We start from the raw sequence: 26,054 nt of genomic DNA, 5'->3' as shown, positions 1-26,054 counted from the left end.
CCTGAGGTCCCTTCCAACCCTGATATCCTATGATTCCCCTCAAAGAGCAGGCAGGTATTCTCTTGTGCAGCTCCTACCCTGATTGGCAGCATCACTTCCATGGGGTGCCACTACTGCTGAGATTAATAAATTTGTATGTTGTTTGCCATTTATTGCAAGCCAGCAGAGCTTCCAAACTACCTCTATGATTACTGAAGTTTCTTCACTTGCTTATGCTTTTCTTTTTAAAATACATAAGAAATTACATGCAAAAACTAATCTTAAGAAACACTAAGATCGCAAAGGGTAGCACTCAAAAGTCAGCAGGGATGGAAGTTAACATTGTTCACGTACATTTAAATCTGCCCCCTATTCATCTGCATTACGATACAGTCTTCATCATGTTGTACACAAATACATCATGTACTATTTTTCAAGTTACAAACATAGAGTAACCTACAATTTTCCCAACAGCCTTCATTGTTGCCACTCTCAAAAGTTAAACAATCATGAGTCAGTCCCTCCAAACTCATGAAATTGGTCCTAAGGTGTATGGGAATACATCACATCTCTCTATGTGAGACAGATGCATGTATATCTAGCATTCTCTATAGAAATAGCAAATAAAGATACATGACTATCTTTCTATTATTCTCACTGTCTCTGATACTATGGGAAAGTATTAAAATGGAAAAAAGTCAATGATGGTTATGAAGGAGATTAGAAAGATACAACAGCAGATAGTGAACAGTCAGTATGAAACAGCCCTGCTCTCCCTGCAGGAGCCCTGCTACCCCGGCCTGATCCCCAGGGTTGGGCTCCCCTGGCCAAGCGCGGCAACTCCTGTGGGTCTGCTACCCTGGCTGGAGCCCCGCTATCAGGGCCAGAGCCCTGCAGTCCTGCTACCTCAGCCAGAGCCCATCGACCCTGTAGCCATGCTCTCCCGGCCGGAGCCCCACGGTCGCGCTCCCCCGGCCAAGAGCGGCAACTCCCGTGTCCCCGCTACCCTGGCCAGAGACCCACAACCCCGCAGTCCCGCTCCCCCTGCTGGATCCCAGCAACCCCACAGCCCAGCTCTCCCTCCGCAATCCCGAGTTCCCGCTCTCCTGGTCGGAGCCCTAAGGCCCCACTACCCCAGCCAGAATCCCGCTATCCTGCAGTCCCGCTCCCCCTGCTGGAGCTCTGCAAACCTGGAGCCCCGCTTCCCCCGCTGGAACCCCACAACCCCACAGCCCCGCTCTCCTGGCCGGATCCCTGCAACCACGCGGTTCTGCTACCCCGGTCAGAGCTCCACAACCCCGCTATCCCAGCCAGAGCCCCGTAGTCCCGCTCTCCCTGCCGAGCGCGGCAAGCCCCGCGGCCCCACTACCCCAGCCAGAATCCTGCAACCCTGCAACTCTGGTCCCCTGGCCCAAGTGTGGCTGCCCAGTTCCCACGGCCAGAGCCCCGAAACCCCACGACCACACGGCCCCGCTACCACCTCCGGAGTGCAGAATTCTGAAGTGCCGCTCGGAGAGTACATGCCCCACGAATCGGGCCCACACTGGCTAAAGCCAGCCCTGTGTATATACTGCTAGTCCAACTCTCTCCATGTATTCTTTGAGGAAATATCTTGTGAGATACTACAATAAAAAAGCATTGGCCAGCGTGAGCAAAGGGAATATACCCTGTTCTATGTATTCTACATGATTATAAGAAAATTATTAATAGTAAACCTTAGAGAGGAAAGAATTTGCCATTAAAAAGCCTAGGGCACTAAAGTTATACGGGACTATGATGACTATTACAAAAATGTTCTAGGACTATGCACTAGGGGTTTTTAATGAATTAGTTTCAGCTGTTCAAGTGCCATGGTTTGTGTTCAGTTCCCATGAATGTCCCAGCAAACGAGTTTCAAAAGCAAATTTTAAACAAATGCAACAAAATTTGTCATTTCAGTCATTTGCGCCCCAGCAGAGGGCAAAGAGCTACAAAAGGATCTCTCAGAACTGGGTGACTGGGCAACCAGTGAATGGGGGGGGAGGCATTTGTGCCCCAGCAGAGTTATGCTCACACAGTCAAACAACAGAAACGTACCATGTAACTTATGTGTCCAATCAAAATAGCTCTGATTTTGAACTTTTTGCCTCCATGTGTTCTGGGGGAGGGTCATTCTCCTGCCTCTGAAGAATCAAAAATGCTCACAACTGGAGGTGGGACACTGGATGGAGTGGGCTGGTGCTCGGAGTGGCACTGAGCATTCTCTCACTCACAGGTGCTTGGCTGATTCTTGCTCACATGCTGAGGGCCATACTGATGGCCATGTGTGGGGTTCAGAAGGAATTGCCCCCCCAGCTCAGCTTGGCAGTGACTATGGGGGTTGTTTTCACCTTCCTCTGCAGCATGTGGGCACACATCACTTGCCAGGCTCATCTGGGTATGTCTCATTAAATCCTTTCCCCACCACTGCAGGAGCCTTTGGCCCTAGTACACCTAAGCCCCTTGTATTCTCTGCCTGTGACACAATAGTTAGTCTCCTGAGGGCTGTGGCAGTTGTTGGGCTTGGTGTGTGGGTGCTGGCTGGCGTGTAGTGGCCTGTGGCAAACAGGACCTTCAGAGGAGATGGAAGCATGGAGGTCAGGGCCCTCTTTGCTGTAGGTCTTGAGGCCGTACAAGGCTAAGGCTTCAAGGACAACCACAGTGTCCTGGGGAACAGACATATGACGGGGGAAACAGAGTCACATGCTTTCTGTGAACTCCCATCCCTCCTCCTGCCCCATCCCTCACACAACAGCAAGGGACAACGTGGGGAGAGAGAGAGGCTTCCCCTAGAATAGACAGCATGAGCTGGAGAAAGATTTCCCCCTCCCAGCCCCAATGAGCAGGTAGCTCCACACAGACTCCCAAGCTAGGTGGTTTGTTCCCTCAGGACAGCATTATGGCCTACAGCCCATTGCTCTTACGGGCCCTCAGATCAAGGTGGATTCTCTGCCTGTGAGGGAAGCAGCAGGTCATCTGTAGGGTTTCTGCTGCTTGGTGAGTCACAGGGCAGGCTATCCAGTGACATGGCTTCCAAAGCAGCGTAGCTGGGCTTTGCTCCTGAAACAGCTCAGGGGACAGAGTGGGAGGCAACACAGGGAGTCTGGAAAGCATCTAGGGGTGCGTTGTACCATCAAGCCATTGTTGAAGAGCTTCCCCATGCTCTGGAAGCAGCCAGATGGCATCTGGCTCCAGGTCAGGGCCCTGACAGCATCCTTTATGTTCTGATCGTCTATGTGGATAAAGTGAGGTGCGTGTGTGAGGAGCTGGGAGCAAGAGGCCCAAGGAGCTGAGAGTGAGGGGTGTGCTGCTAGAGGACTGAGGAGTACAAGCATTATCAGACACCAGGAGGAAGGTCCTGTGGTGAGGATAAAGAAGGTGTTTGGAGGAAGCCATGGAGAAGTAGCCCAGGGAGTTGTAGCTGTCATGCAGGTGGTACATACTGGCATATTTTGGGAGGGTGCTAGGAAGTGTGGGATAGGGGTGGTTGGACTTGGGCCCTCATAATGTAGTGTAGATGCTGGATCCCCAGCTTGGGACCCAAGGTTCAACTATTCCTAACCTAGGATTACAAGAGAGTGTAGATGCTCAAGCCCTACGTTATGAACCTAGGGTCTGCTACCTCGAGTTCTACTAATCCTGAGCTTACCCTGCAGTGTGGACATACCCTTCGAGGCATGGTGGCCCAAGCTGTCAGTGACGGTGCCATAGTGACTCTGTGACATGGTTATTCAATTGTTCAGTGGTACCAGGAGCTTGTGCTGCCTTGACAGACCTTATTGTCTGACAGCAGCCCTCTTCCTGCAAACGTCCCACAGCTCCTGTTGGTCCCCTCTCAACAGACCTCCTCTTGCCCAGCCTGATATCATGGGGGTTGCTGGTAGATCACATTGTTTCTGTTTCACCTCCCATCTCCATGCACACATAAGTGTCCAGTAGAACATCAGCCACCTCCCTCCCATTCCCAGTGCCCAGGAGCAACTCCTGCTACCTTCTGGGCACAGGAGGGAGGTGTAGGTGTTCTCCTCTGCCAGCCCCTCTGCCTGGCGGGAGAGTGCAAACAGGCTCCGAAAGGGAAATATTGACAGATAATAAGGCACCATAAGCACCACTTGGTCCCCGGAGCACCTTACCCAGTAACCCTGCTGGGATCCCCAAAATACCTCTCAGAGTGGCCAGGTATCTGTTAGACACCAAACCCTGGGGACAGCACAGGGCAATCTGTGCTCATCAAGAGACCCTAGTCAGCCTCACCACGAGGCATTAGGCAGGCCTGGACTGTCCCTGAGGAGGCTAACCAGGGGTTATCTCCCACCTCTTCCCCACATAAGTCAATGGCTCAGTGTTAAGGCTGGTTGTGACTGACACAAACTTTTTCAAACCCCATCCTCAGAGGTCCCCACAGCAGGACCTGACTTTGACCAGCAGGGGTTTAATCATTGTACCTTTCCCTCCTGTCTCTAGCACAACAGTCACCTTCTCTGTGCAAATGTCCTCTTGTTCAATTGCCTCAGCAGTGATGGTGAAATTCACCTCCCCTGTAAAACCAATTGTAAATATATCGAGCTATACCATCTAAAACCTGCACTGGAATTTGACCAGCTGGATCCTTTCCTCCAGTTCACCCATGCCCCTCAGTCCTGCCCTGCAGCCCTCCTGCTATTACAGTCCTAGGCGCCCTGCACAGCCCTGCCAACGACCCTCTGTCCTGCCCTGAAATTCCAGTCAGTCACCCCTCCTTACCCAGTTTTGTAGCCTTCACGTCCCAGGAGAAGGTTTTTGCCACATCAGGGCAGAGGCGGGCGATGAACTTGACATTCAATTGCACAAACTCAAAATCTCCAGAGTCCTTTAGGCTAAGCAGGATCTGGGGTGAGACAAAAGGGGAACTCGGGTGAGATTTGCTTCTGCCTCTTTGCCTCAAACTTCTGATTCAGATGTTAGTCAGCCTCTAGTCCCAGGACAGGGATCATTGGCATCTAGTGTGGCAAATAACCTGGGAGCAATTAACCCCCAGCGGACACCACAATTCCTGTGGGACTCAGCCCTGCTGGAAAGGGGCAATGGGGGAGACTGGAGTGGAATGGCGTTGTGAAGAGCTGTGTGGATCCCCAGAGATCCTGTTTCAAGGTGATTGATAAGGTCTACCCTTCACTGAGGTAACACCTTGTCTGGATCTCTGTCAATGGGGAAAGTGGTATTAGAGGGCCCTTCCCCACAGATAAGCCACTTACCCCATGCACTGCATTAGGTAGCTGAACACTAATTTTTAGAGGGAATGACTCCCCCCGGATCACAGAGTAGGGCAAGGCCAGTTCCACAAAGAAGGGCTTGAAGGTCCACAGGCTGATGGTTCTGAGAGTCCCAAACCACTGTGCTCTGAGGTACAGAAACTCATGGCCTTCCAGTTGGTGATTGTGTCAGGGACTGTGAGCGGCAGCTCAGCAGACCCCGAGTCACTGGGGAGAAAAGGAGAGGTGCTGTTCAGAATGGGATTGTGCAACCCCCTGTCCCATCAGCACCCCACTGTTGCCAACACACTACAGCAGGCGGGGGTGGGGGGAACGTAAGGTTATGAGGACAATTGCCACTTGATAATTAAGACTGAAGCTAGTGTTCCATTATACGTTTGATTTTCAACAGCTACTTCACTTCACCCGAAAGAACCAGCTGCCCTGAAATGTCACATGCTATATCTCATCCTAGGGTTTTCTGGGTGATTTGACGGGGACGGGAATCAGAAAGGAAGTGATGGTGTTTCAAAAATAACACCCCTGGAGTTGACATTCTGGAAAATATCCCTGACTTTTACTGGCTCATATCATCTCCAAAATGGCCTGGCCTCCAAAGTTCACGTTTGGTTTGTTGGCCTCATTGAGAAGAGGTGTATTTAAGTATTATGGGGTTTGTTTGGTTTTAGTGGGGAAATGACAAAGTGTAAGGAGCTTGTGATGGAGTGTACATACTCCACACTAACACAGAGCATGGGTATAAAGAGAAGCCATAGGGCCTGTCTACACTGGAGCTGGAGCTCGAGGAGACATTCCCATGCTAGCTCTGATCAAGCCAGCACCCTAAAACAACATAGCCACCACAAAGCAAGCAGCAGGAGCCCTAGGTAAGTACTCACGTTGGCTACCCCTTCCTGCTGCTGCACATTTTATCATATTAGTTCGATAAGAGCTAGCGCGGGTATGTCTCTTGAGCTGGGAATTACACCTCCAGCTCCCGTGTAGACATCCCCACAGGCAGAAGTGATGTGGGAAGGCACTCAGCAAGGGGGGCCCACCCAGCAAAGACCATATAGCTGTGATTGTGCTCTGGGCCAGATGCCCACAGACCAGATATCGCATGTACATAGAGCAATATTAAACATTTACACAAAGAAACTGAGCTGACGCTCAGCCCAGGCTGCAGCTGCTGGCCTGAGCAGAGGTGAAGGTCTAGATGAGGGGGACAGGAGGCCGAGAGAAATGCAGAGGGTTAGGAATCTGGGACTGTGGGTCGGGGGCACAGAGGCTGGTGGAAAAGGACATTGACTAGGAGACACATGCAAACATTTTGCGAATAGAAATTTGCTTCCAACCAAGGCCCCAACTGAAAATCCTGGCTGGGAGCAATCTCCCCTCTCAGGCTCACTCCTTGGGATACGTGCAGATGACAAGTGCAGCCTCAGCCAGGCCTGCAGTGCTGGGCACTGGAGCACACAGAATGAAAGATAGCACCTGTCCTGAAGCGCTCTCAGTCTAAACAGATCCAGCAGTGAAGTGCTGTTAGCCCCATTGTACAGAGGGGAACTGAACCCAGACCTCCTGAGCCCCAGCTACTCCCTCAACCACAAGACCACTTTTCCTCACAGCAGCAGCATTATTAATTATTATTCCCCTGCCTCTGCTCCCATCCAAGCCCTGTTAGCCTGGGGGGCTTGTGAGGTCTGAAGAGGCGACAGCCTGTGGCAATATAGCTACTTACTTGATGGGGACCAGACTCCACAGGAAGGTCTCCGGGAACCAGGCGCGTGCCTGAACTGCCTCCTGGCTTGTTACTGTCTTAACCACGTCCGCCTCAGTGCCCGAAGTGTGGCTCACAGGTACCACCGTAGCTAAGGTGAGGAATATAAACTAGTCAGTGCTGGAAGGCATCACTCGGGTCAAGGGCACACTCAGCTGGGGAAAATAAAGTCACTGCTCTTTCTAGTGTCAATGGCATTGTTCCACATCACACGCACTGGGCATGCCACACCCTGACCCTTGGGGTGCTAGTGACCTGTAATCAGCTCCCCATCTCTCCCTCTTCCCACTCTGATCGCTTCATAGGCCCTTCCCCCTTGAGCCAGGACCCCCTGAAAGCACTCCCCACCTCTTCCAACCTTGGCTCCCTCAACAAGACACCTGATTGTAATCCAGCACCCAAATACATGCCCATACTCCCCTCTGAGGGACCAAGCTTCCTTACAACTGCTTTGTGTTCTGCCTTCCCCAAAGGACCCCAGACTCCCACCAAGCGCTGATCTTTCCTTATTCTGTTTTCTAGACAGAGGATCCTGACCGTTCCCACCTCCCAGTCGTTTAACCAAACCCTTCCTTCTTCTGCCACTTCTCTCAGACTCTCCTCCCTTGGCCACGCACTCCCCAGGTGATCCTCCTCCCTGCTGCTGGAGCCCTGCCCCGGTTCCCCAGGCATGTGTATCCCAGGCCATCCACTTCCACACCACCAGAAACTTACCCCGCCCCTCCCCAGCTGCATGCATCCCACCTGTCCATTTCTGGAAGCCCTCTCCAATACTCTGGACATGGTCCCACGTGACCAACATCTTAAGCCTCTTTCATACTCTCACTTTCCTTGGGCTATCCAGCAGCTCATTATTATCAAAGACAATAGTGATAAAACAAGATGTATTCATGAGGACTCCACGGTAAGTGGTCCCAGTGCGGCACTCAGTGGGAGACTTGATTTTAAGGTTGGTTAAAAGTTTCAGCCCTGTGTTCTGGGTGTAAAGGAAGAGAAGGGCAATGCAGGGGGTGGGAGGGGTGGGTGGCCAGCTTCCCTGGGGCACAAACCTGCTTGGTTTGTGTTGTAACAGAGCCACGACTGTCTGGAAGCAGGGCCTACACCAGCGCGAGTGCCTAGACAACCAAACAAGCACAGCTGGCTCATAGCAGGCTGCCTGATGGGTGGGAAGGGTCAGCTTTCAGCAGACCGGCTCTTGAGTCCAGCAGCAACAGGTGCTCAGGAGTAGCTCAAGCCAATTGCCCATGGTTGTGATGGTGCCTGCTTGTTTCTAGCCTTTTCCCCAACCTTGCTCCTATTCTTTTTCAGTTCCAATAACCCAGGTCTGACCCTTGGCTCTGATTCTCGATCTCTGATTTTGACCCTGATCTTGAATGGGCTCTGATTCCTGCCTACTGACTCCTGCTGTAACCACTAGATGTGACTGCCCACATCCCAGTCAGTAACAATGACTTCTTAGGATGTCATGGCTGTCCCTCTGCTGCACTCCAGGGCCACTCAGAGCTTTACAGAGACATCTAGGCAAGAACTCAGAGCCTTCTGCACCAAAAGCACAGGCCTTGACCACTCAAAATGGAGAATCCCTGTCAGTTGTCAGCTGTATAGTGCCTATGATACATATATGAATAGTTCTCATTGCAGCCAACATAGTGCAGTGGCTCACACATAAACTCATATATGTTCATCACAGTAGCCTGACCTTTGTAATCTGTTTCCCATATGACCTCTCAGACTTGTGCTCTCTCACCTGATCCATCCTTCAATTATTACTCTCCTTTATCTGTTTCATTTACCTCCATCCCATCTTCCTATTACTCCCTCTCACCTCTCTTCTTCCCCTCTCTTTCCTCTTCTTATCTCTCTCCTTTCCCCAACCTTCTTCTTTCTTTCTTTCTTTCTTTCTTTCTTATCCTTCTACATCCCAGCCTTCCCTCCCTCCTGTCCAGAAGTCTGAAGGTCTGGTACTTTGAGTTCTGGTGGCCTAGGAGATTGAGATAAAGGGGAATTGGGAGCAGGGAAATATAAGGTTCAAGAGGTCTGTAGGACAATGGGTCTGGAGTTCTGGGGTATTAGGGAGCTGAGAGCATGGGGCTCCAGTGATCTTAGTCCAGGACCTTGGGATCCAGGGTACTGGGAATTTGAGAATTTGAAGTTCCAAGTACTTGGGAGGCAAGTGATCTGAGAATTTGAGAGTGGATGTCTGGGGGACGGGAAGGGCCACAATCTGGGAGTCTGGACTGTGAGATTCTGGGGTCCTAGGACACCAGTTGAGGGTTGGGAAGAGACTTTACCCTCAAAAGTTCGTATAGATCAGGTAGGGATAGAGCATAGGAATAGGTGTGATAATATTCATGCATGAAGGGTGGAGTAGTAGTTGTAGGAGGAGTTGTAGGAGTCTCAGTCATCCGATAAGGAGAACTAGAGGTCTCTGGAGAAGCAGAAGCCTCAGGACTCCTCCTGTGATTGTGATACCTGTGGCCATCACAGGGGTCATTGTAAGTGTCTCTGATGATGCAGGGGTACTCCTTGGGATAGCTGAACATACTGTATACCTGGAGACAGGGATGGACACACACAGAGGAAGGTGGAAAAAGACAATATTAGGGTAGAGAGGCAATCTCTAAGGATAAGATGGGAGAGTCCATCTGGGACCAGGCTATGGTAACAATGACCACACCAAGTTCATAGGTCAAAGCTGAGACCTTAATGCGAACCGATAGAAGGTGATCTTTCCTATGGCCATAGCATGAGCTCGGACGACATAGAAGGCATTCAAATTTAACTGATAACTGATCCAGAATCCCCAAAGCCAAAGCCAGGGGATGGCCTGGCTCTGGGAGATCAGAGAATAGGATACATAGCTGTCACCACTAGATCTGGCCCAGTCTCATGTCAAGAGGAGAATATACAAACCCTTTCACTGGAAGGGCCCCAATTCTAACCCAGACTCAGGGTGAAGGGAGATTGAATGGCTCAGGAGAGCTGGAAACTGGTGTTTGAGACCTTTCCTGTTTAAGGCATTGTTTCCAGTCCAGCCCAGGCTGGGGGCACCTGAATGGAACAGGATACTGAGTTTTCCACCTTTAGGGTCCCACTCTGGCTGTGCTCTCATGACCGGGTCCTACAGCATTTAATAAGAATGAAACAAAATAGGGTTCAGTCCCTCTGCTAAAGACCTACAGAACGTAACAGAGGATGACAGCCTCTCTGTAGAATGCTGGATTAAATCCCATAGGATGGTTCTTTGGTAAGATCTCTCCATAGGAGTGGGCTGGGGGGTTGTATTTGGATTGAAGGTTAGGCTTAGCTTTTTTTTCGGTCTGATCAGGCTGTACCATGTCCCTAGTCACATACCTAGTGACGTATATGGCCCCAGAATCCCCAGGGCCTGCAGCCAGAAGCGTCACTGAAATATTTCTAACGTTGGTGCTGTTCAGCCTTCCCAGCATTGGAGTGACTCACACTGGCCCTGGACAATGCTGCCACTGCCCCCATTACAAAGACACTCTGGTCCACAGCACAGACGCTGCACAGGGAGCCCGGGGCAGCCTTCACCTGGAGGCGGACAGCTGATCCCAGGAGAACCATCTTCTCTGAGAAGCATAGCTTCACCTAGAATGGCACAAGGGACAGGCACTCAGCAAACAGAGAGAGAAAGACCAGGGAAGAGAGAGGCTGTTTGGATCATCCTGGTGGTGACTGTCTTTCCTAGGCAGGTGACAGGCAGTGAATTGTCCATTCCATGTGCTTCCATTCCCCGTGTTGCACTCCCAACTTACATTGTTCCCGAAGCACTTGGAGACCTTCACATTGATGCTGTCGGCAGCCACCCGGCCTTGGTGGAAAACAGAGTAAACAAGTATGGTAGCTGAGGACCAGATGGCGTTGACAGGAAGGCTGACGGTGAAGGTCCCTTTATATTGAGCTGCATGGAGAAGGAGTCCCAAAAGAGAGAAGAAAGTTTAAAGAAACCATTATCACGCTGGGCAGTCAATTATGGCTCCATCACTGATTGTAGCTCAGGCCTCAGCACATAACTGGTGCGAATGGTTAGAACACCCGTGGACTTGGTCCATGGAATCTTCAGTCTTATATGCTGCTAACTTGAATGCCTAAATATACACAGGCAGAAAACTGTGTTGTGGGACCATTAAGTTTACACGAGTGTGCAAAAGTCAGGAACCATCAGCACTATAGTTGTATGCAGAGTTCAAGTTCAGAAGGGACCATGAGATCATCCAGTCTGCCCTCCATGATCTTCAGCCATGAGATCCAGGTGAACACCAACCGGCTTCTGCTGAGACAGTGCAGCTTCCAGCCATCCCCAGCAGCTACACAGTGCAGGCTCAGGGCCAAGGGTACCTGTTCCTCCAGGTCAGTCTGGGCAAGGGAGAGGGGTCCTCTCTGGGGGAAGACCTCAATGAGCCAGCCATGGGTGTAGGAAGGAGATGAACGTACTCCCAGGTATTCAGCCTGAACTGGAGAGCAGGCAATTGGGAACTACTCTGCCCCAGGTCCCAAGGACTGGGTGGATGGGGTAGCTAGGGGTCTAAGAAGGATTTTTATGTCTCTTAGTCAGTGATGGTGGAGTCCCTCCCCACCAGGCCGGAGGAGTTGCTGTCTTCCAGGAGGCCTGGTGACCAATTGCCAGACACAGCGGGACAGTTCAGCCACCCAACCTGCCCAGTCCTCAGGATGGTCCTTTCTCCCAACAGTGTGAGACAACTGGAGGCCTGGAGAGCACGGTTTGCTCTGTGACATCTGCCCCTGCACTGGGGGTCTCTGTCCATGTCTGCCTCTCTCTACGTCTCCTGACAGGACACCCTGTGATACAACATCCCTCCCCCAAGGAGAGCCCTCACCTTTGCACTGTCTTTGCGGATTGCGTGCATTGGCCTGAAGGCTACCCGCTTTCCTGTCGCCGTTCACAGCTGGTAGGAGACCTGCAGCTGCCACTTGCCCAGGAGTGACTCTAGGAACCAGAGCTCCAAGCACGTGATTGGGGTGGCAAGCCACTGGGGGTGCTCTGCCGGCACCGCGAGTGCCTGCGGGAGGTCTGCCGAAGCTGCGGGACCAGCGGACCCTCCGCAGGCAAGCCACTGAAGGCAGCCTGCCAGCCATGCTTGGGGCAGCAAAATGTCTAGAGCTGCCTCTGCACTCACCATCCCCGTGCACAGGGGCTTCTGACTCTGTTAGCCTCCAGCTCTGTAGCAATCTCCAGCCAGCCAGGGTCCCCCTTTCCCATTCCTCTTGGGAGGCCTAAGTGCTGCTGCGGACCCAGCTGCTGGTGAGACCTGTCTGCTAGCTAATATCAGGCCAATCCCACCCTCAGCACTGCATCCCGGGGCAGTCCTGCCCCTGCTATACACTTGCTAGTTGAGTGTGCTCTCCAGTGTCCCAGCGAGCAGTCTGGGCACTGCAGCAGAGTGAGTGCTAGGGTGACACAGATAGGGGCCGTGGACGATTTCCCTCCAGAGACCCAAGGCTGTAGAACTTGCTCTTCATGTGGAGCCAGCTGAGCACAGAGCTTGATAACTTCAGGGCATGCTGCCAGTGCCAGTGTTTTCATAATGGATGGATGGATTGATGATGTCTCCTCTGGGGGCCTGACCCTTCCAACAAAAGAAGAGGATGGAACCCAAAGGAGCTTTCCTTTTGCATGAGGGAATGTAGACAGAGAGGCCAGATGCACAATGGTGGATTGTTTAGGTAATAGGGACATAATAATATATCTCATCTGCCCTAGGATCTTCAAGAGGAGAGGAGCTAGAGACATATCAGGGAGTGGTGTTGTTCTGGGCCAACTCTGTGGCCACCAAGGAGGTCACTATTCTTGGAATGCACTGCTCCAAAAGCCAGGGCCCTCACCACTCAAGCTAAAGGGGAATCCCCAATAGCTGGTACCAGTGCATGGCCTATGACACACAGATGAGCAGTTCTGAGTCTAGCCAGTCTAGGCTATTGGTATGCTCTCTCTTTATCATGAGTAAGTGTGCTGGCATTGCATTGGGCTCTTCTTTCATGGTTTCTGACAAATGTGTTTCCTAGTCAGTTCCCCTGCCTTTTACAGATGAAAATGCTGTGACAGACTAAGGTGCCCCCTGCCTGTGAGGTGAGGAGGTGGTGCAGCCTCTCATGCTTTGTATGTGACTGTCTGGCGCACGCTGGGAGGCCTGAAAGTTTCATTCAAGAAAAACACCAGCCTGGGTAAAAGCATGTTGAGGGTGGGAGGGGACTGGCATACAGCAGAACCTTGTTTATCTGATCTACTTGGGACCCTGGCCAGATCAGATCAACATAAATCCAAGTAACTGGAGAATGGGGAAGTGCAATGCTGCAGTGCCCTCTAGTGGCCCAGGGGAGATCGCCCCCCCTTCTGGACCTGCGTGAGCTGGTTGTCCGGTTAGCACGGACAGACGGTTAATGGAGGGTCGCATAAATGGGGTTCAACTGTAATTAAGGGGATTGCTTCTGCCAGTATTTAAATTGGGGTGATGAGATTGTTGCTGTGGAGATGAAAGAATCTGTATTGCTGATCTCCCTGAACCATCCAGTTACCCAGCTTGGGGCTGGCTGGAAATGGCACTGGAACGATGGAAGGCTGCAGAGCGTCCTCCAGGGTCCCTGAGTGCTCAGGCCCTGGGGCATGTGTTAGCTGGTCAGTAGGAGTCATACACTTCCTGTTGCCATAACAATGGCTCTGCTCTGTGGCTGGACAGAAATCAGCAGCAAGTTAACTTGTTAGGGGACCACGTCATTATTGCAAGGATTTTACTGAGCCCCAAAGTGGATCCTGACCACTCTGTATTTAGACAGAGCATTGGCCTACTAAACGCAAGGTTGTGAGTTCAATCCTGGAGTGGGTCATTTAGGGAACTGGGGTAAAAAAACAAACAACTGTCTGGGGATTAGTCCTGCTTTGAGCAGGCGGTTGGACTAGATACCTCCTGAGGTCCCTTCTAACCCTGATATTCTATGAACGTCTGTTTCAGGATCCTCCTCATGAAGCAGGGCTGTGTATGAGCAGAAAACTGGACTTGGATTTTGGACATCTAGGCCCCATTCTTGGCTCTGCTGGATGACCCTGAACAAATAATTTGATCTGTGCACTTTCCTTTCCCCTTATCTGTACAAAGGGCATGGGAGTGGGAAGATACCTGTCTCCAAAGGGTGAGGTGACTCTCAGCTTATTCATGTGTGCAAAGCCCTTTAGCATTCTCAGATGAAAGATGCTGGAGGGGGGACAAAATGTTATTGTAATGAACAGACTAGTGTGCATAGGCAAAACACCTCTACCCTGATATAACCAGGGCCGGCGCTTTCATTTAGGCGACTTAGGCAGTCACCTAGGGCGCCAACATTATTGGGGGAGGGGGGGCGGCATTTTTCGGGGGGGGGGCAGCAGGTGGCTCCGGTGGAGCTGCTGCAGGCATTTCTGCAGACAGTCCACTGGTCCCGCGGCTCAGGTGGACCTGCCACAGGCATGCCTGCAGCAGCTCCACCGAAGCCGCGAGACCCGCGTGCGAGGTGGTGAAATGGCCGTGCACCGTCCTGGATATAAAGCAGTCCTCGGGAGCCAAAAAATCTTACCGCATTATAGGTGGAACCCTGTTATATCGGGGTAGCAGTGGGTAGCGGTGGTAAGGCTCCAACAGTGATTTAAAGAGCCCTGGGCTCCGGCCACTTTGCAGGGAGCCCTAGGCCCTTTAAATCTCCACCCAAGCCCCACTGCCAGATATAACGCAATAAAGCGGCCCCGCCCCCGCAGAGCGCTGCTTTACCTCGTTATACCCAAATTTGTGTTATATCAGGTTGTGTTATATCGGGGTAGAGGTGTACCACCTTCTGCTGGATGAAATCAGCACCACCCTACGCTGTCAGTGGAGTAAGATTCTCCTTTAGCTTTAGCTCAAGTGGTTGCGGCCTGGGATGTTGAAGCAGCAGGAGGGGATTGCTATCCTTGCTGTTGCTGGGAAGTTTCATGTGACCAAAGTGTCCTAAATCTCCATCTGCTGCTTGTGTTATATTTTCTCAGAGTTGTGTGTGTTTCTTTTTTCTTTCCTCCTCCCCATGTCAGTCAGGGACACTTTGTAAGTCCTTTGCTTTCCTTTTCACATGACTGGGACAGTCAGCTGCTGACAGCTTTCCAACAGTCCTCTGTCAGTCGTGCCCCACTCATGTCAGATACCATAGTGAGAGATTATGAGTGACAGGACTAATCAATTACCGGAACCAGGGAACTCACATCTGCTGATTATGCACCAAAATCCCATCATTCTGCAGTGACCATCAAACCAACCTTGCATGCAATTTTTTAATTCTTTTCCTTGGGCAATTCCCCAGATTAAATTGACTTGAAGCCAGACACCCTCTCCCTGGAAAGAAAAGTCAGACAGGAACTGGGAGCAGGGCAGGAAGCCATAATCCAGTCTCCCCAGCCAGAAGCTCCTCCATGAATCCCTCACAGGTTCCCTACAATGCAGCACAGCCATTGCCTTCCCCACTTCCCAGCAGGAGGCTGCAGGAAGGTTATCAAGCTGTGGTGAGAGTCACTGCTGGATGCTTCGCTTCTATCCAGCCTCCTCCCCTTGTGCTGAAAGACAGGGCAAAGCAATTATCCAGCAGACAGGGGGCAGCAGCTCACTCCAAACACTTGGGAGATTCTGTCCCACTTGGTATCATCTGGGAAAGCAGCTGGGCTGCTGTGTTAGAGCAGGCAGGCAGGACGGGTGTGATTCAGCCCAACCTTGGCCTCAGTGGGCTTTGGCACAGGCCCTGCCTTGGCCAGCAGTGGGTAGGCTTCTTAGCCCCTTGGGCAGAGTTCTGTCTTAGATCCAGCCCCAGTGAAGTGTTTTCTGGACTGAGGCTCCATTTTATCCCTTCAGAGGCAGCTTGCACAGAGTCAGCAAAAGCTGCCTGGTGTGCGTAGTGGTTGCAGGAACCAGCCGGAGACAAGGACAAATAGATCAGCCCCACTCCTCAGGCCAGATTCCTTCTTTCCCTGCTAGACATGGTGGCACCATCCCAGCTGTTGCTCCCTATTTGCTCCATGACAAGCAGGGCTCCTGCCTCCCCCACAACTCCTCCCTCCCACCACAAGGGTTCCAGCTCCCAGCACAACAGAGTGGTCCTTCTACCCCCACAGGAGACCCCTCTCTCAGCCCCTCTTCCCCAATCCCCTGCAGGGGCTTCCTCGCTGTGTCCTGATGAGTGCTCCTCACGACCTAGCAGCCACCCTACTCTCCCCTGGGGCACCTCCTGCCCTCTGGAGTCCCATCATACCCCACCCCAGACATCCCCTCTCACCCACCCCGCCCCCAGCTGTCAGCTCCCGAGCCGCTGGTTAGCCTCTCTGTGGGCCAGAGCTCACACCTACCTCAGCTGCAGGCAGCATTATAGTCAGCCAGGGCTCGCTCCTCTGCAATGGGAAACAAGAAAGCCAGAATTACACCCGGGGGAGAGTGTGCAGAGTCTGACACCAGCTCCCTTCAGCCACAGCTTGGAGGCCACAAAGAGCCTCAGCATCCTGCCTGTATACACAGCAGCCACCACAACCCACCTGGCTGGTAGTAGTCATAGACTTTGATGCTGGCTGGTTTCAGGCCCTTCACCTCAATCTCTTGTTCCAGTTGCAGGACAAAAGTCTGTGACTCATCGCTCAACTTGTGGAGGTAGGAGGGAGACCAGCCAGGGAAGGGAGGGTTAGAGAGAAAGAAGTTACACACCTGCCTTGGTCAGGGCTTGACGTGACTTTCTCCTGATAAAGCGCTCCAGGCTGTTAGAGGGTCAGGACTTTAGAAAAGGAGCAACTACCAGGATTGGCAAACACCAGACAGAGGGACAGGGTTATACAAGCTTCCCCACTGAACAGCCCTGCCAATGCCCTTCAGTCCTGCCGTACAGCCTCCTGCTATTAGAGTGCTGGGCTCCCCACACAGCTCTGCCAATGCCCCTCAGTCCTGCCCTGCAGCCCAGCCACCCCCACTTCTTGTCCAGACCAAAAGTTATTGCTCAAATTTACCTTCTCGAGATAAATGAAGATTGCATCAATTTTCACCTCCATTTTCCTAATGAGGGGTCTCTGCTGCAGCTGAGATAGGAGATAAGAGAATTTCTGAGCTCCTCCTCCTCCCCCCAGGGAAGGGAGTGTGAGAAGGTCTATAGCAGGGGAAGGCAACCTATGGCACACGTGCCAAAGGTGGCACACAAGCTGATTTTCAGCGGCGCTCTCACTGCCCGGGTCCTGGCCACTGGTCCGAGGGGCTCTGCATTTTAATTTACTTTTAAATGAAGCTTCTTAAACATTTTAAAAACCTTGTTTACTTTACATACAACAATAGTTTAGTTATATGTTATAGACTTATAGAAAGAGACCTTCTAAAAACGTTAAAATGTATTACTGGCGCGTGAAACCTTAAATTAAAATGAATAAATGAAGACTCGGCACACCACTGCTGAAAGGTTGCCGACCCCTGGACTACAGGTTCAGAGGGATGGTGTGAGAAGTGCCCCTCCTCTGCCCTTATGTCAGGTTTCATTTCCTCAGGTGTCCCCTCATGGAGAGTTTATTCATAGATTCCGAAGCCGGAAGGTACCACTGTGACCTCAACATAGACCATAGAACATCCCCAAAATAATTCCTAGAGTTGGTTTAAACACTGTCAGTGATGGAGAACCCACCATGACCGCCGGTAACATGTTCCAGTGGTTCATTACTATCACTGTTAAAAATGTGTGCTTTACTCGTGATAATTCTTGCAGGCCCAGGGAAGAGCAGGGTCCTGCCCAGATGCTCTCCAAATGAGCTGGGACAATCTCCCCCTCCCAGGAGCGAGGGGCATGTATATGGTGTACATGGCTACAGCCTGTAAATCCTCTTTGCAGCAACTGGAGCAGTTCTGGGTCCATCTGCTGGACATACGCACTGATTCACAATTAGGCCAGCTGCTGTTTGGTCTGACTCCTCGCCCAGCTCGTGAATGCTAGTACTGCTCCAAACACAGGAGAGGGAAGGCTCCAGATTCCCAGAAGCTAGGTAGCCTGGGAGTAGTGTGTAGAGAGAGATCAGTGGTGGCCCAAGGTGGTACAAAGGCTCCAAGTGTTATGGAGGATTGTGGGAGCAGCTGAGTGAGGGCCGAGCAGCAAGTGAACAGAGGGGTTCGCACAGCTGTCTAAGCGCCCCCGCCCTCGCAAGGACAGATCCCACCAGTGACTCACCACCTCACCCTTCGCCATGGCCCCCATTCTGATGCCAAGGTTCCTTACCGATGTGCGGGAGCCCGAAGCCAGACTGAATCCAGACAGCAGAGAGATCTCCACAATCACCATGTTGGAAGTGACTCTGCTCCCGATGTAGCTGGGAGTGGGAAGATGATCAGACTGTGAGCAAGGGCTAAATGAGGCTGCAACATTTCCTCCCCATCAGTCCTCCACCAGCACAGCGTCCTGGCAGGGAGATGAGGCCTTGGCATTTGAAGATCTGGGGGCTAATGGGATCACCCTGCTCTTAACTGCCCCACCCTCTTGGGTATCCCTCAGAGATTCCCTTCTTTGTACCTATCAGGCTCCTCCCCCTGCTGGTTAAAGCTGCAGGACCCTCCCACTGTCCCACTTCCTTGACAGGCACCTGGTTCTGACCTTCCTCCCCATCCCTCCCTGCTGTTCTTTCCCCACACGGATAAGCACCCCAGCCCTTTGGCTTGCCTTGTTCCCAGCTACCAAAGCTCTCTGCATCCCCCAGCCAGGTGGCCTGATCTCCTGCCCAGCTCTGACACTCCCTGCTTTGCTCCAAGCAGGGGCTGCGTCCCAGGCGAATGGCGTATACATAGGGGGAAATTGCAAGGTTACCTGACGTGGATGAAGACAGTGAGGAAGCGTACATTGCCTGTGGCGCAGTCGATCAGCTGAGTGGTGACGCGCAGAGAGAAGGTCACGGAGACTCGTGGAGGAGGCTCGTTGTATCTCAGCACTGTCTGCAGAGGAGCAAGAGGAGGGGAAGCGACAAATCAGAAATGCCGTGTGGAGGGAAGCAGCAGATTTCCCAACCCCCACCAGCAGCACTTCCCCCTTGTCTCAGACACACTCCCCAGTGACTCACCTGGGCATAGACGCAGCCGCTGCCCTGGGCCTGCACCGAGAACTCCCTGGGGATTTCCGTCAGCACTGCTTGCTGCAGCAGCAGCCGGTTCTTGTGAGTGACTTGGAACTTCCTCTCAAAGCTCCCTTGAGACTTCACCGTCACTGTCACCTGTGCCAATGTGCTAAACGTCCAGGCTGCATACTTAGCCAGGGCCTGCAGTGCGACCACTGTGTCCTGGCGAGGGAGAGACAGCTACCTCACTGTTTGTGTCAAACCCTGTGGGCACAGGGAGGGATCTGTGCACCTGGGGGATACCCCCCTCCATTCCCCAAGCGCAGCGAGATCTGTGCCCCTGGGTATGAGCACTAGGCTTCTCCTCCCTCTCCTTGGGTACAGGGGCGCTCCCCAAAGGAATTAGCAGCGGGATTCACATTCTTTGTTCCTGAGTGCCACAGCCCACAACATTAGCACTGGGTACAGAGCACCAGCTCCCAAGAACAACCACCCTGCAAGGCACTAGCACCTGCGTTCACCCTCCCAGGCAGTGGGATAACTCCTCCGGGCAAAGCAGTGCTAGTGTTTGCTCTCCTGGGGCCACAAAGGGTCTGAGGTAAGCAGGATGAAGTTCATAAAGACAAATGCAAAGTGCTCCACTTAGGAAGGAACAATCAGTTTCACACATACAGAATGGGAAGAGACTGTCTAGGAAGGAGTATGGCAGAAAGGAATCTAGGGGTTATAGTGAACCACAAGCTAAATATGAGTCAACAGTGTGATGCTGTTGCAAAAAAAGCAAACATGATTCTGGGGTGCATTAACAGATGTGTTGTGAGCAAGACATGAGAAAGTCATCTTACCCGCTGCTACTCTGCGCTGAGGCGGTATAAAGCACCAGCCCCACACTCTGAAACTAGAAGGTCAAAGAGAAGGGTACCACTAGCATGAACCCCCAAGTCTTAATTACCAGCTTGATCTTGTGATGCTTGCCTTGTTGAATATCTCCGAAACCAGGAACTGCAGTGCTGGTACAACTCTAGTCCCCGCACAAAAATCTTCCAGGGGACCCAAGACCCAGACCCCGAGAATCTACACAAGGAAAGTAAACCCCTTCCCACCGTTCCTCTCCCAGGCTTTCCCTCGCTACCCACTGAAGATCACTGTGTGATTAAACTCCTGAATCTTAAAAACAGAGAGAAATGCACCTTCGCCCTCCAACCTATTCGCCTCACAGGGTAAATAAGATTCACGAGCTTCCGTGAATCTAAAACAGAGGAATTTTCAACCTTCCCCCCCCCTCTCTATCCCTTCTCCCACAATTCCCTCTTGGTGAGTAACAGACTCAATCCCTTGAGCCTCACAATGGGAAAATATCAATTGAGGTCTTAAAAGAAAAGCTTTTAATAAAAGAAGAAAAAAGTAAAAGTTGTTCTCTGTAATCCGGAGAGGCATGGTAAATGTTTAAACACGGGTCTTCAGCTATAGACACTAGAGAGCAAGCACTCTACCCCCTCACACAAATAACAAATTAACACATGCTTCAGCAAACATACACATTTGCAAATAAAGAAAAAATCAAAAAGACAAACTGCCTTTCTACTTGTACTTACTACTTGAACAGAAAATTAGAAGAGCCTGTAAGGTAACGTCTGGTCCTCTCAGAACCCAGAGAAAACAACCGACAAAGAAAAACACAAAAAAGACTTCCCCACCGAGATTTGAAGCACTTGTCTCCTGAATTGGTCCTTGTCAGGTCGGTCCAGGTTCACTGTTTGTTAACCCTTTCAGGGAAAGAGACAATTAACCATAACTACTTTTTATGACAGCTGGTTAGGCCTCAACATGGAATATTGTGTCCAGTTCTGAACACCTGACATTTCAAGAAAGATGTGGAAAATTGGAGAGGGTCAGAGAGGAGCAACAAGAAAGGAAAAGGTCTGGAGAACATGACTACTTGAAGCAGGCCTGAAACGAATTAGTTTTTTAGTTCTGAGAAAAGAAGAAAAGACTTGAGAGGGCGGACAGGAAAGCAGTTTTCAGGTATCTAAAAGGGTGTCATAAGGAGGTGGGAGAAAACTTGTTCACCTTAACATCTAAGGATAGGACAAGAAGCAATGGGCTTAAACTGCAGCAAGGGAGGTTTAGGTTGGACATTAGGAAAAATTCCTAACTGTCAGGATGGTTAAACATTGGAATAAGTTGCCTAGGGAGGTTGTGGAATCTCCATCTCTGGAGATATTTAAGAGTAGGTTCGATAAATGTCTATGCGGGATAGTCTAGACAGTATTTGGTCCTGCCATGAGGGCAGGGGACTGGACTCGATGACCTCTCAAGGTCCGTTCCAGTCCTAGAGTCTATGAATCTAAAAAGCTGCCTTGTATGGAGATTCAGCTCCCAACCTATTCCTCCACCCGACACCCTAGAGGGAGAGGGGCTGTGTCTCTGATGGGAGCCACTCATCACCTGCGTGGAAGCAAATCCTCCGCGGGCATTCTGCTGCCGGGCCAGCCAGGCCACAATGCCGGCAGCAGTGGCCATGTCCTCTGCATTTATGCGTGGTTTGGAGACGTAAGCCAGGAGCACATAGGCTGTCAGCTCAACATCCACTGACTGAGTCCCAGGCCAGAAATCTGTGGCAGCCGGGGAGCTGGGCTTGGGGCTCCAGTGGATTTGGCCTCCTAGGAAAGGAAAAAATAACACACGAGTTACCTGGGGGAAAACGCATCTCTAGAGATGGGGAAAGCCCTAGTGGAATCATCCCAGTCATCCCCAGGGGCCCAACCCAGGATTGCTCCCTACAGTCTGTGCTCTGGGGATTTGTCCAGTCCTAGATCTGAGTGTTCTGAATAATGGGCCTTCCACCCCTTCCCTTGAGGAAATTTGCTCCTTCTCACAGAATCCTCTGTGTTAGGAAGTGTTTCCTGATTGTCCAACCTGAAATGCCCCCCGTTGCTCTACTGCAGCCCGTGAGATCCACCCCCACAATCCACTTCCTCTTCCTGCTTGGTGATCACACCCTTCACATACTGTAGCCTGTTACCATGTTCACTGTGACTGTACAGCAGCCTGCAGGAGACCTGCTCCTGGAAGTGCTCCAACAGCTCTAAATACCTGACAAAATCAGAGCATTTGTAATTGGGGTGGGGGGTTTCAAAAGCACTCAGCCCTGGCCTACCTCTGCTCCCATGGAAGTCGCTGAGAGTTTTGCCATTTGCATGTGCGTGTTAGGTTTTACTGCTGAGTATGTCTGGGCAGGTCTAACTCCTGGAGCCTGCAGTGCAGTTAAAGGCCATGAAAGCAGCCTCCTGAGCCCCTGTTCAGTCCCTCACAAAGCAGCCTGCCTGGCTTTACAGACTTCAAACCCCACAGGGCTTGACCTGCGCTGCCGCTGCCTACTGACCATTCACACCACGCTGGGCAGGTGTATGCTGCTTTGCTCCCAGCAAATCAGACAACAGTTCCTGCCCTGAAGAGCTGCCTGTCTAACCCAGTACCTGATCTGATGGCCTGTTCATCCAGCTTGTACAGCAGCTCCTGAGTCACCTCATAGTCCCCGGCCAGGGCAAAGGCATAGGCCAACACAGCTTCCGTGTAAATGTTGGTGACATTGTGAATGGCGTGAATGAGGCAACGTAAGGCAGGCTGCACCATGCTGCCCTGTGCAGGAGAAGATGCCCACACAGTCACATCTCAGACAACTGGTATCCCTTTATCTGCAGGCTAACTAGGACCATGTACGAACCTGGGGAATATTGCACTAACTTCAATGGGCTTAAACTGGGGATGAATGAGACCCCTTAAGTCTGCACTGGCACAACAGCTACATCAGCACAGCAACACTATGGGCCAGTCTCTGATCTCTGTGAAAAAACAAGGTTACTCACCTTTGTAACTGTTGTTCTTCGAGATGTGTTGCTCATATCCATTCCAGTTAGGTGTGTGCGCGTCGCGTGCACAGCCGTCGGAGAAACTTTTACCCTAGCAACACTCTGCGGGTCGGCTGGGTACCCCATGGAGTGACGCCACCATGGTGCCGCATAAATACCCCAGCCAACCCGGCCACCCTTCAGTTCCTTCTTGCCGCCTACTCCGACAGTGGGGAAGGAGGGTGGGTGTGGAATGGATATGAGCAACACATCTTGAAGAACAACAGTTACAAAGGTGAGTAACCTTGTTTTCTTCTTCGAGTGATTGCTCATATCCATTCCAGTTAGGTGATTCCCAAGCCTTAAACCTAGCGGGGGGTCGGAGTGAGACTGGACCTGATACCGCCACTCCAAAGTGCTGCGCGTCTGCGAGACTGTTGTATACAGCAAACGCACGTAGTTGAGGCGAAAGTATGGACCGGATGAGACCATGGTCACAGCATGGCAAATCTCTGGATGGGCACTGTTTTTGGCCCAGAAGGCCGCTGAGGAAGCTTGTGCCCGGGGAATTGCAGAACTGATATAGCGCCACCCAAGAGGGACCATGAGCTAGCGCGTTAGCACTGGTGAATACAGGCCATGCCAAGAGGAAATCCCTCTGGTGAGGAAGATGTAGACGGCTTTCTCCAAGTCTGCCCGCAATGGGCGCATATCAAGAGGCTGGCGGAGGAGCTTCCGGAAGGGCTTGGTCCTTTCCAGACAGTTAGAAAGCTAGCCCTCTGACTGCACATCCAAGTGCTAGTAGCTGCTGTCTCTGGTATGAGGAAGTCAGCCGAAACATGGAGGCGTCGGGAAGAAAACCGGGAGAAAGATGTCCTGTGCTATATGAAGGCAGCACGACGCCACCTTAAGGGCCAGGAGGAAACCGAAAAATAGGACGAGTCGAGTTGTACGTGTCTGTTATGGGAAGTGTACGGGAGGGTCTACTAGTGAGGGCTCTGAATCTCCGAGAGCCCTGGCGTGCTGAGGTGATCGCCACCCAAAACCATCTTCAGCATCGAAGGTACGAGAACGCGAACTAAGTCGCAAGGCGGCTAAAGGCGGCAACATAAAGCCTGATTTAGGACCTCAAGTTGAGGTCCCAGGAGGAGGCTGGGTGAGAGAGAGGGGATAAGTACGCTCGAAGGCCCTTCAGTAGTAAGCGAGAGACTACTGGCTGATGAAAACACGGAGTATACGCACACCAGTCCGGTGGAAAGGTGGATAGTCGCTGCGTACAGGTGCACCTTAATGTGGAGGAATTCGGCAGGCCTTCCTGGCTAAGGTGGGGCAGAAGTAGTCGAGGTATTGTCTGGGATTTGACGCCTGTAAGGGGAGGAAGCATCGTGGGCATGTGCGGCACAGCAGGCCCGGAAGCGGCGTCATTTTGGACCCATGTAGCGTCCGACGAGGGAAGGCTTACCTGCTAAAGGAGGATCGCGCTGGCAATCACAACGCATTGGAACAGAGCGCAACTATGTCAGTTTCAGCCATGCAGGGAGCCACCCGATATGAGGGTCGGCGAAGGTCTGGGTGACGAAGCTCTCCGTTGGTCTGTGTGATCAGCGTCGGGACCACAGGGGAGGGATCGAGACGGCTACTGACAGATCCAGGAGCTAGTGTACTCAGGGTTCCGGACCACGAGTGGGCCCAGGCGCGATCAAGATAAGATGCGGCGCCTTCCTGCGGAGCTTGAGCAAGGACCTGGCACAAGGGAAACGGAAGAAGGCATAAAGAGGCGGTGTTTCCAGGGCAGGAGGAAAAGCGTCCCGCAGCGATCCGGGGGAGAGGCCCTGGAATGAGCAGAACTCCCTGGCACTTCCCCTGTTCGAGAGTGGGAGTAAGAGGTCTACGAGGGGAAACCCCCACCTCGGAAGATGGAATAAATGATGTCACGCTTGAATTGACCACTCGTGGCAGAGGAAGATCTGCTAGCCGATCTGCCAGGGTGTTCCGGATCCCGGGAGGAAGGATGCCAACCAGGTCCACCTGGAGGCTTGCAAGTCCACAGTTGAATACCTCCAGACCACAAGGGAGACGAGCGGGTCCCTCCCTGCTGTTGATAGTAGTACATGCCGTTGTGTTGTCCGTAAAGACGGAGACACACGGCACGAAGGTGCTGTTGAATGCGGCAGGTCTAAGCGAAACAGCTCTCAGCTCTCAGACGTTATATGGAGGTTGAGCATCGTCGGCTGACCATGGCCCTGGTCTGCAAGCGACGCTAGATGGGCTCCCCAGCCGAGGGATGACAGTCCGTCGTGGTTAAGGACAGGTTGCTGCGGAGAAATGGCACCCCGCACCAACCCGAGACGGTCCACAACACCAGCGAGGAGCCGTAGGGGTACCTGGAGAGATCGTGAGCAAGCACGTCCAAAACGAGTCCCTGCGGGTGCGTAAGAACCGGAGTGGAGCCACGCTGAAAGGACCGCATGTGGACGCCTGGCGTACTTGGTGACAATAAGTGCAATGGCAGGCCATATTCCGAAGAGCGAGGCAGGTGTGAGCCGAGTTAGATTGAGCGGCTTAGCAAGTCCGTATGAGTGAAAGTGAATCGCCAGGAAGCGGGCTTGCAGTAAGTAGGCTCTGGCGAGGGAGGATCGAGGGTCCGCTCCTATGAAGTCCAGTCTGCTGTGTGAATGAGAGTGGACTTCTCCGCATTGAGGAGGAGCCAGCGGCGAAGAGGTCCGTGATCACGGAAACGTGATGAGGACTTGGGCTTGCGAGCCCCTTGATGAGCCAGATCGTCAGATACAGATAGACATGTATCGTTGCGTGCAAAGGTGGGCGGCGAACGACTGCCATGCATTGGTAAGACCCTGGGGCGTAGAAGGCCAAAGGGGAGGACAGCGAATTGAAAGTGTGATTGGTTGAATTGTGAACCGAAGGTATCCCTGTGCGGGGGAATATCACTATGTGGACGTACACATCCTTCATTGTCGAGTGCGGCGAAACCAGTCTCTCAGGATCCAAGGACGGGTAATAGTTCCACAGGGAGACCATGCGGAACTTCAACTTGCGATAGCCATTGTTGAGGTCCTCGCAAGTCGAGAATAAGGTCGGCAGAC

General features: G+C 52.1%; 1 protein-coding gene across 1 annotated transcript in view; it reads right to left on the bottom strand.

Annotated features, from left to right (window-relative positions):
* Nucleotides 1-16,385: 16,385 nt before the first annotated feature.
* LOC116823807 (alpha-2-macroglobulin-like protein 1) overlaps nucleotides 16,386-26,054 on the bottom strand; it is a 39,547-nt gene continuing 29,878 nt past the window's right edge. Inside the window, exons 26-33 of the mRNA XM_075071010.1 lie at nucleotides 22,579-22,741; nucleotides 21,548-21,762; nucleotides 19,106-19,321; nucleotides 18,856-18,980; nucleotides 18,274-18,364; nucleotides 17,030-17,098; nucleotides 16,568-16,670; nucleotides 16,386-16,426 (exon numbers count right to left, since the gene is read on the bottom strand). Coding sequence (XP_074927111.1) covers nucleotides 16,386-16,426; nucleotides 16,568-16,670; nucleotides 17,030-17,098; nucleotides 18,274-18,364; nucleotides 18,856-18,980; nucleotides 19,106-19,321; nucleotides 21,548-21,762; nucleotides 22,579-22,741 — 1,023 coding nt within the window. The remainder of the gene's footprint in view (nucleotides 16,427-16,567; nucleotides 16,671-17,029; nucleotides 17,099-18,273; nucleotides 18,365-18,855; nucleotides 18,981-19,105; nucleotides 19,322-21,547; nucleotides 21,763-22,578; nucleotides 22,742-26,054) is intronic.

Source organism: Chelonoidis abingdonii, chromosome 1 (genome assembly GCF_003597395.2).
Source record: "Chelonoidis abingdonii isolate Lonesome George chromosome 1, CheloAbing_2.0, whole genome shotgun sequence".
Taxonomy (NCBI): Eukaryota; Metazoa; Chordata; order Testudines; family Testudinidae; genus Chelonoidis; species Chelonoidis abingdonii.
Note: the sequence above shows the minus strand (reverse complement) of the source record. Positions and strands in the feature narration are given on the sequence as shown.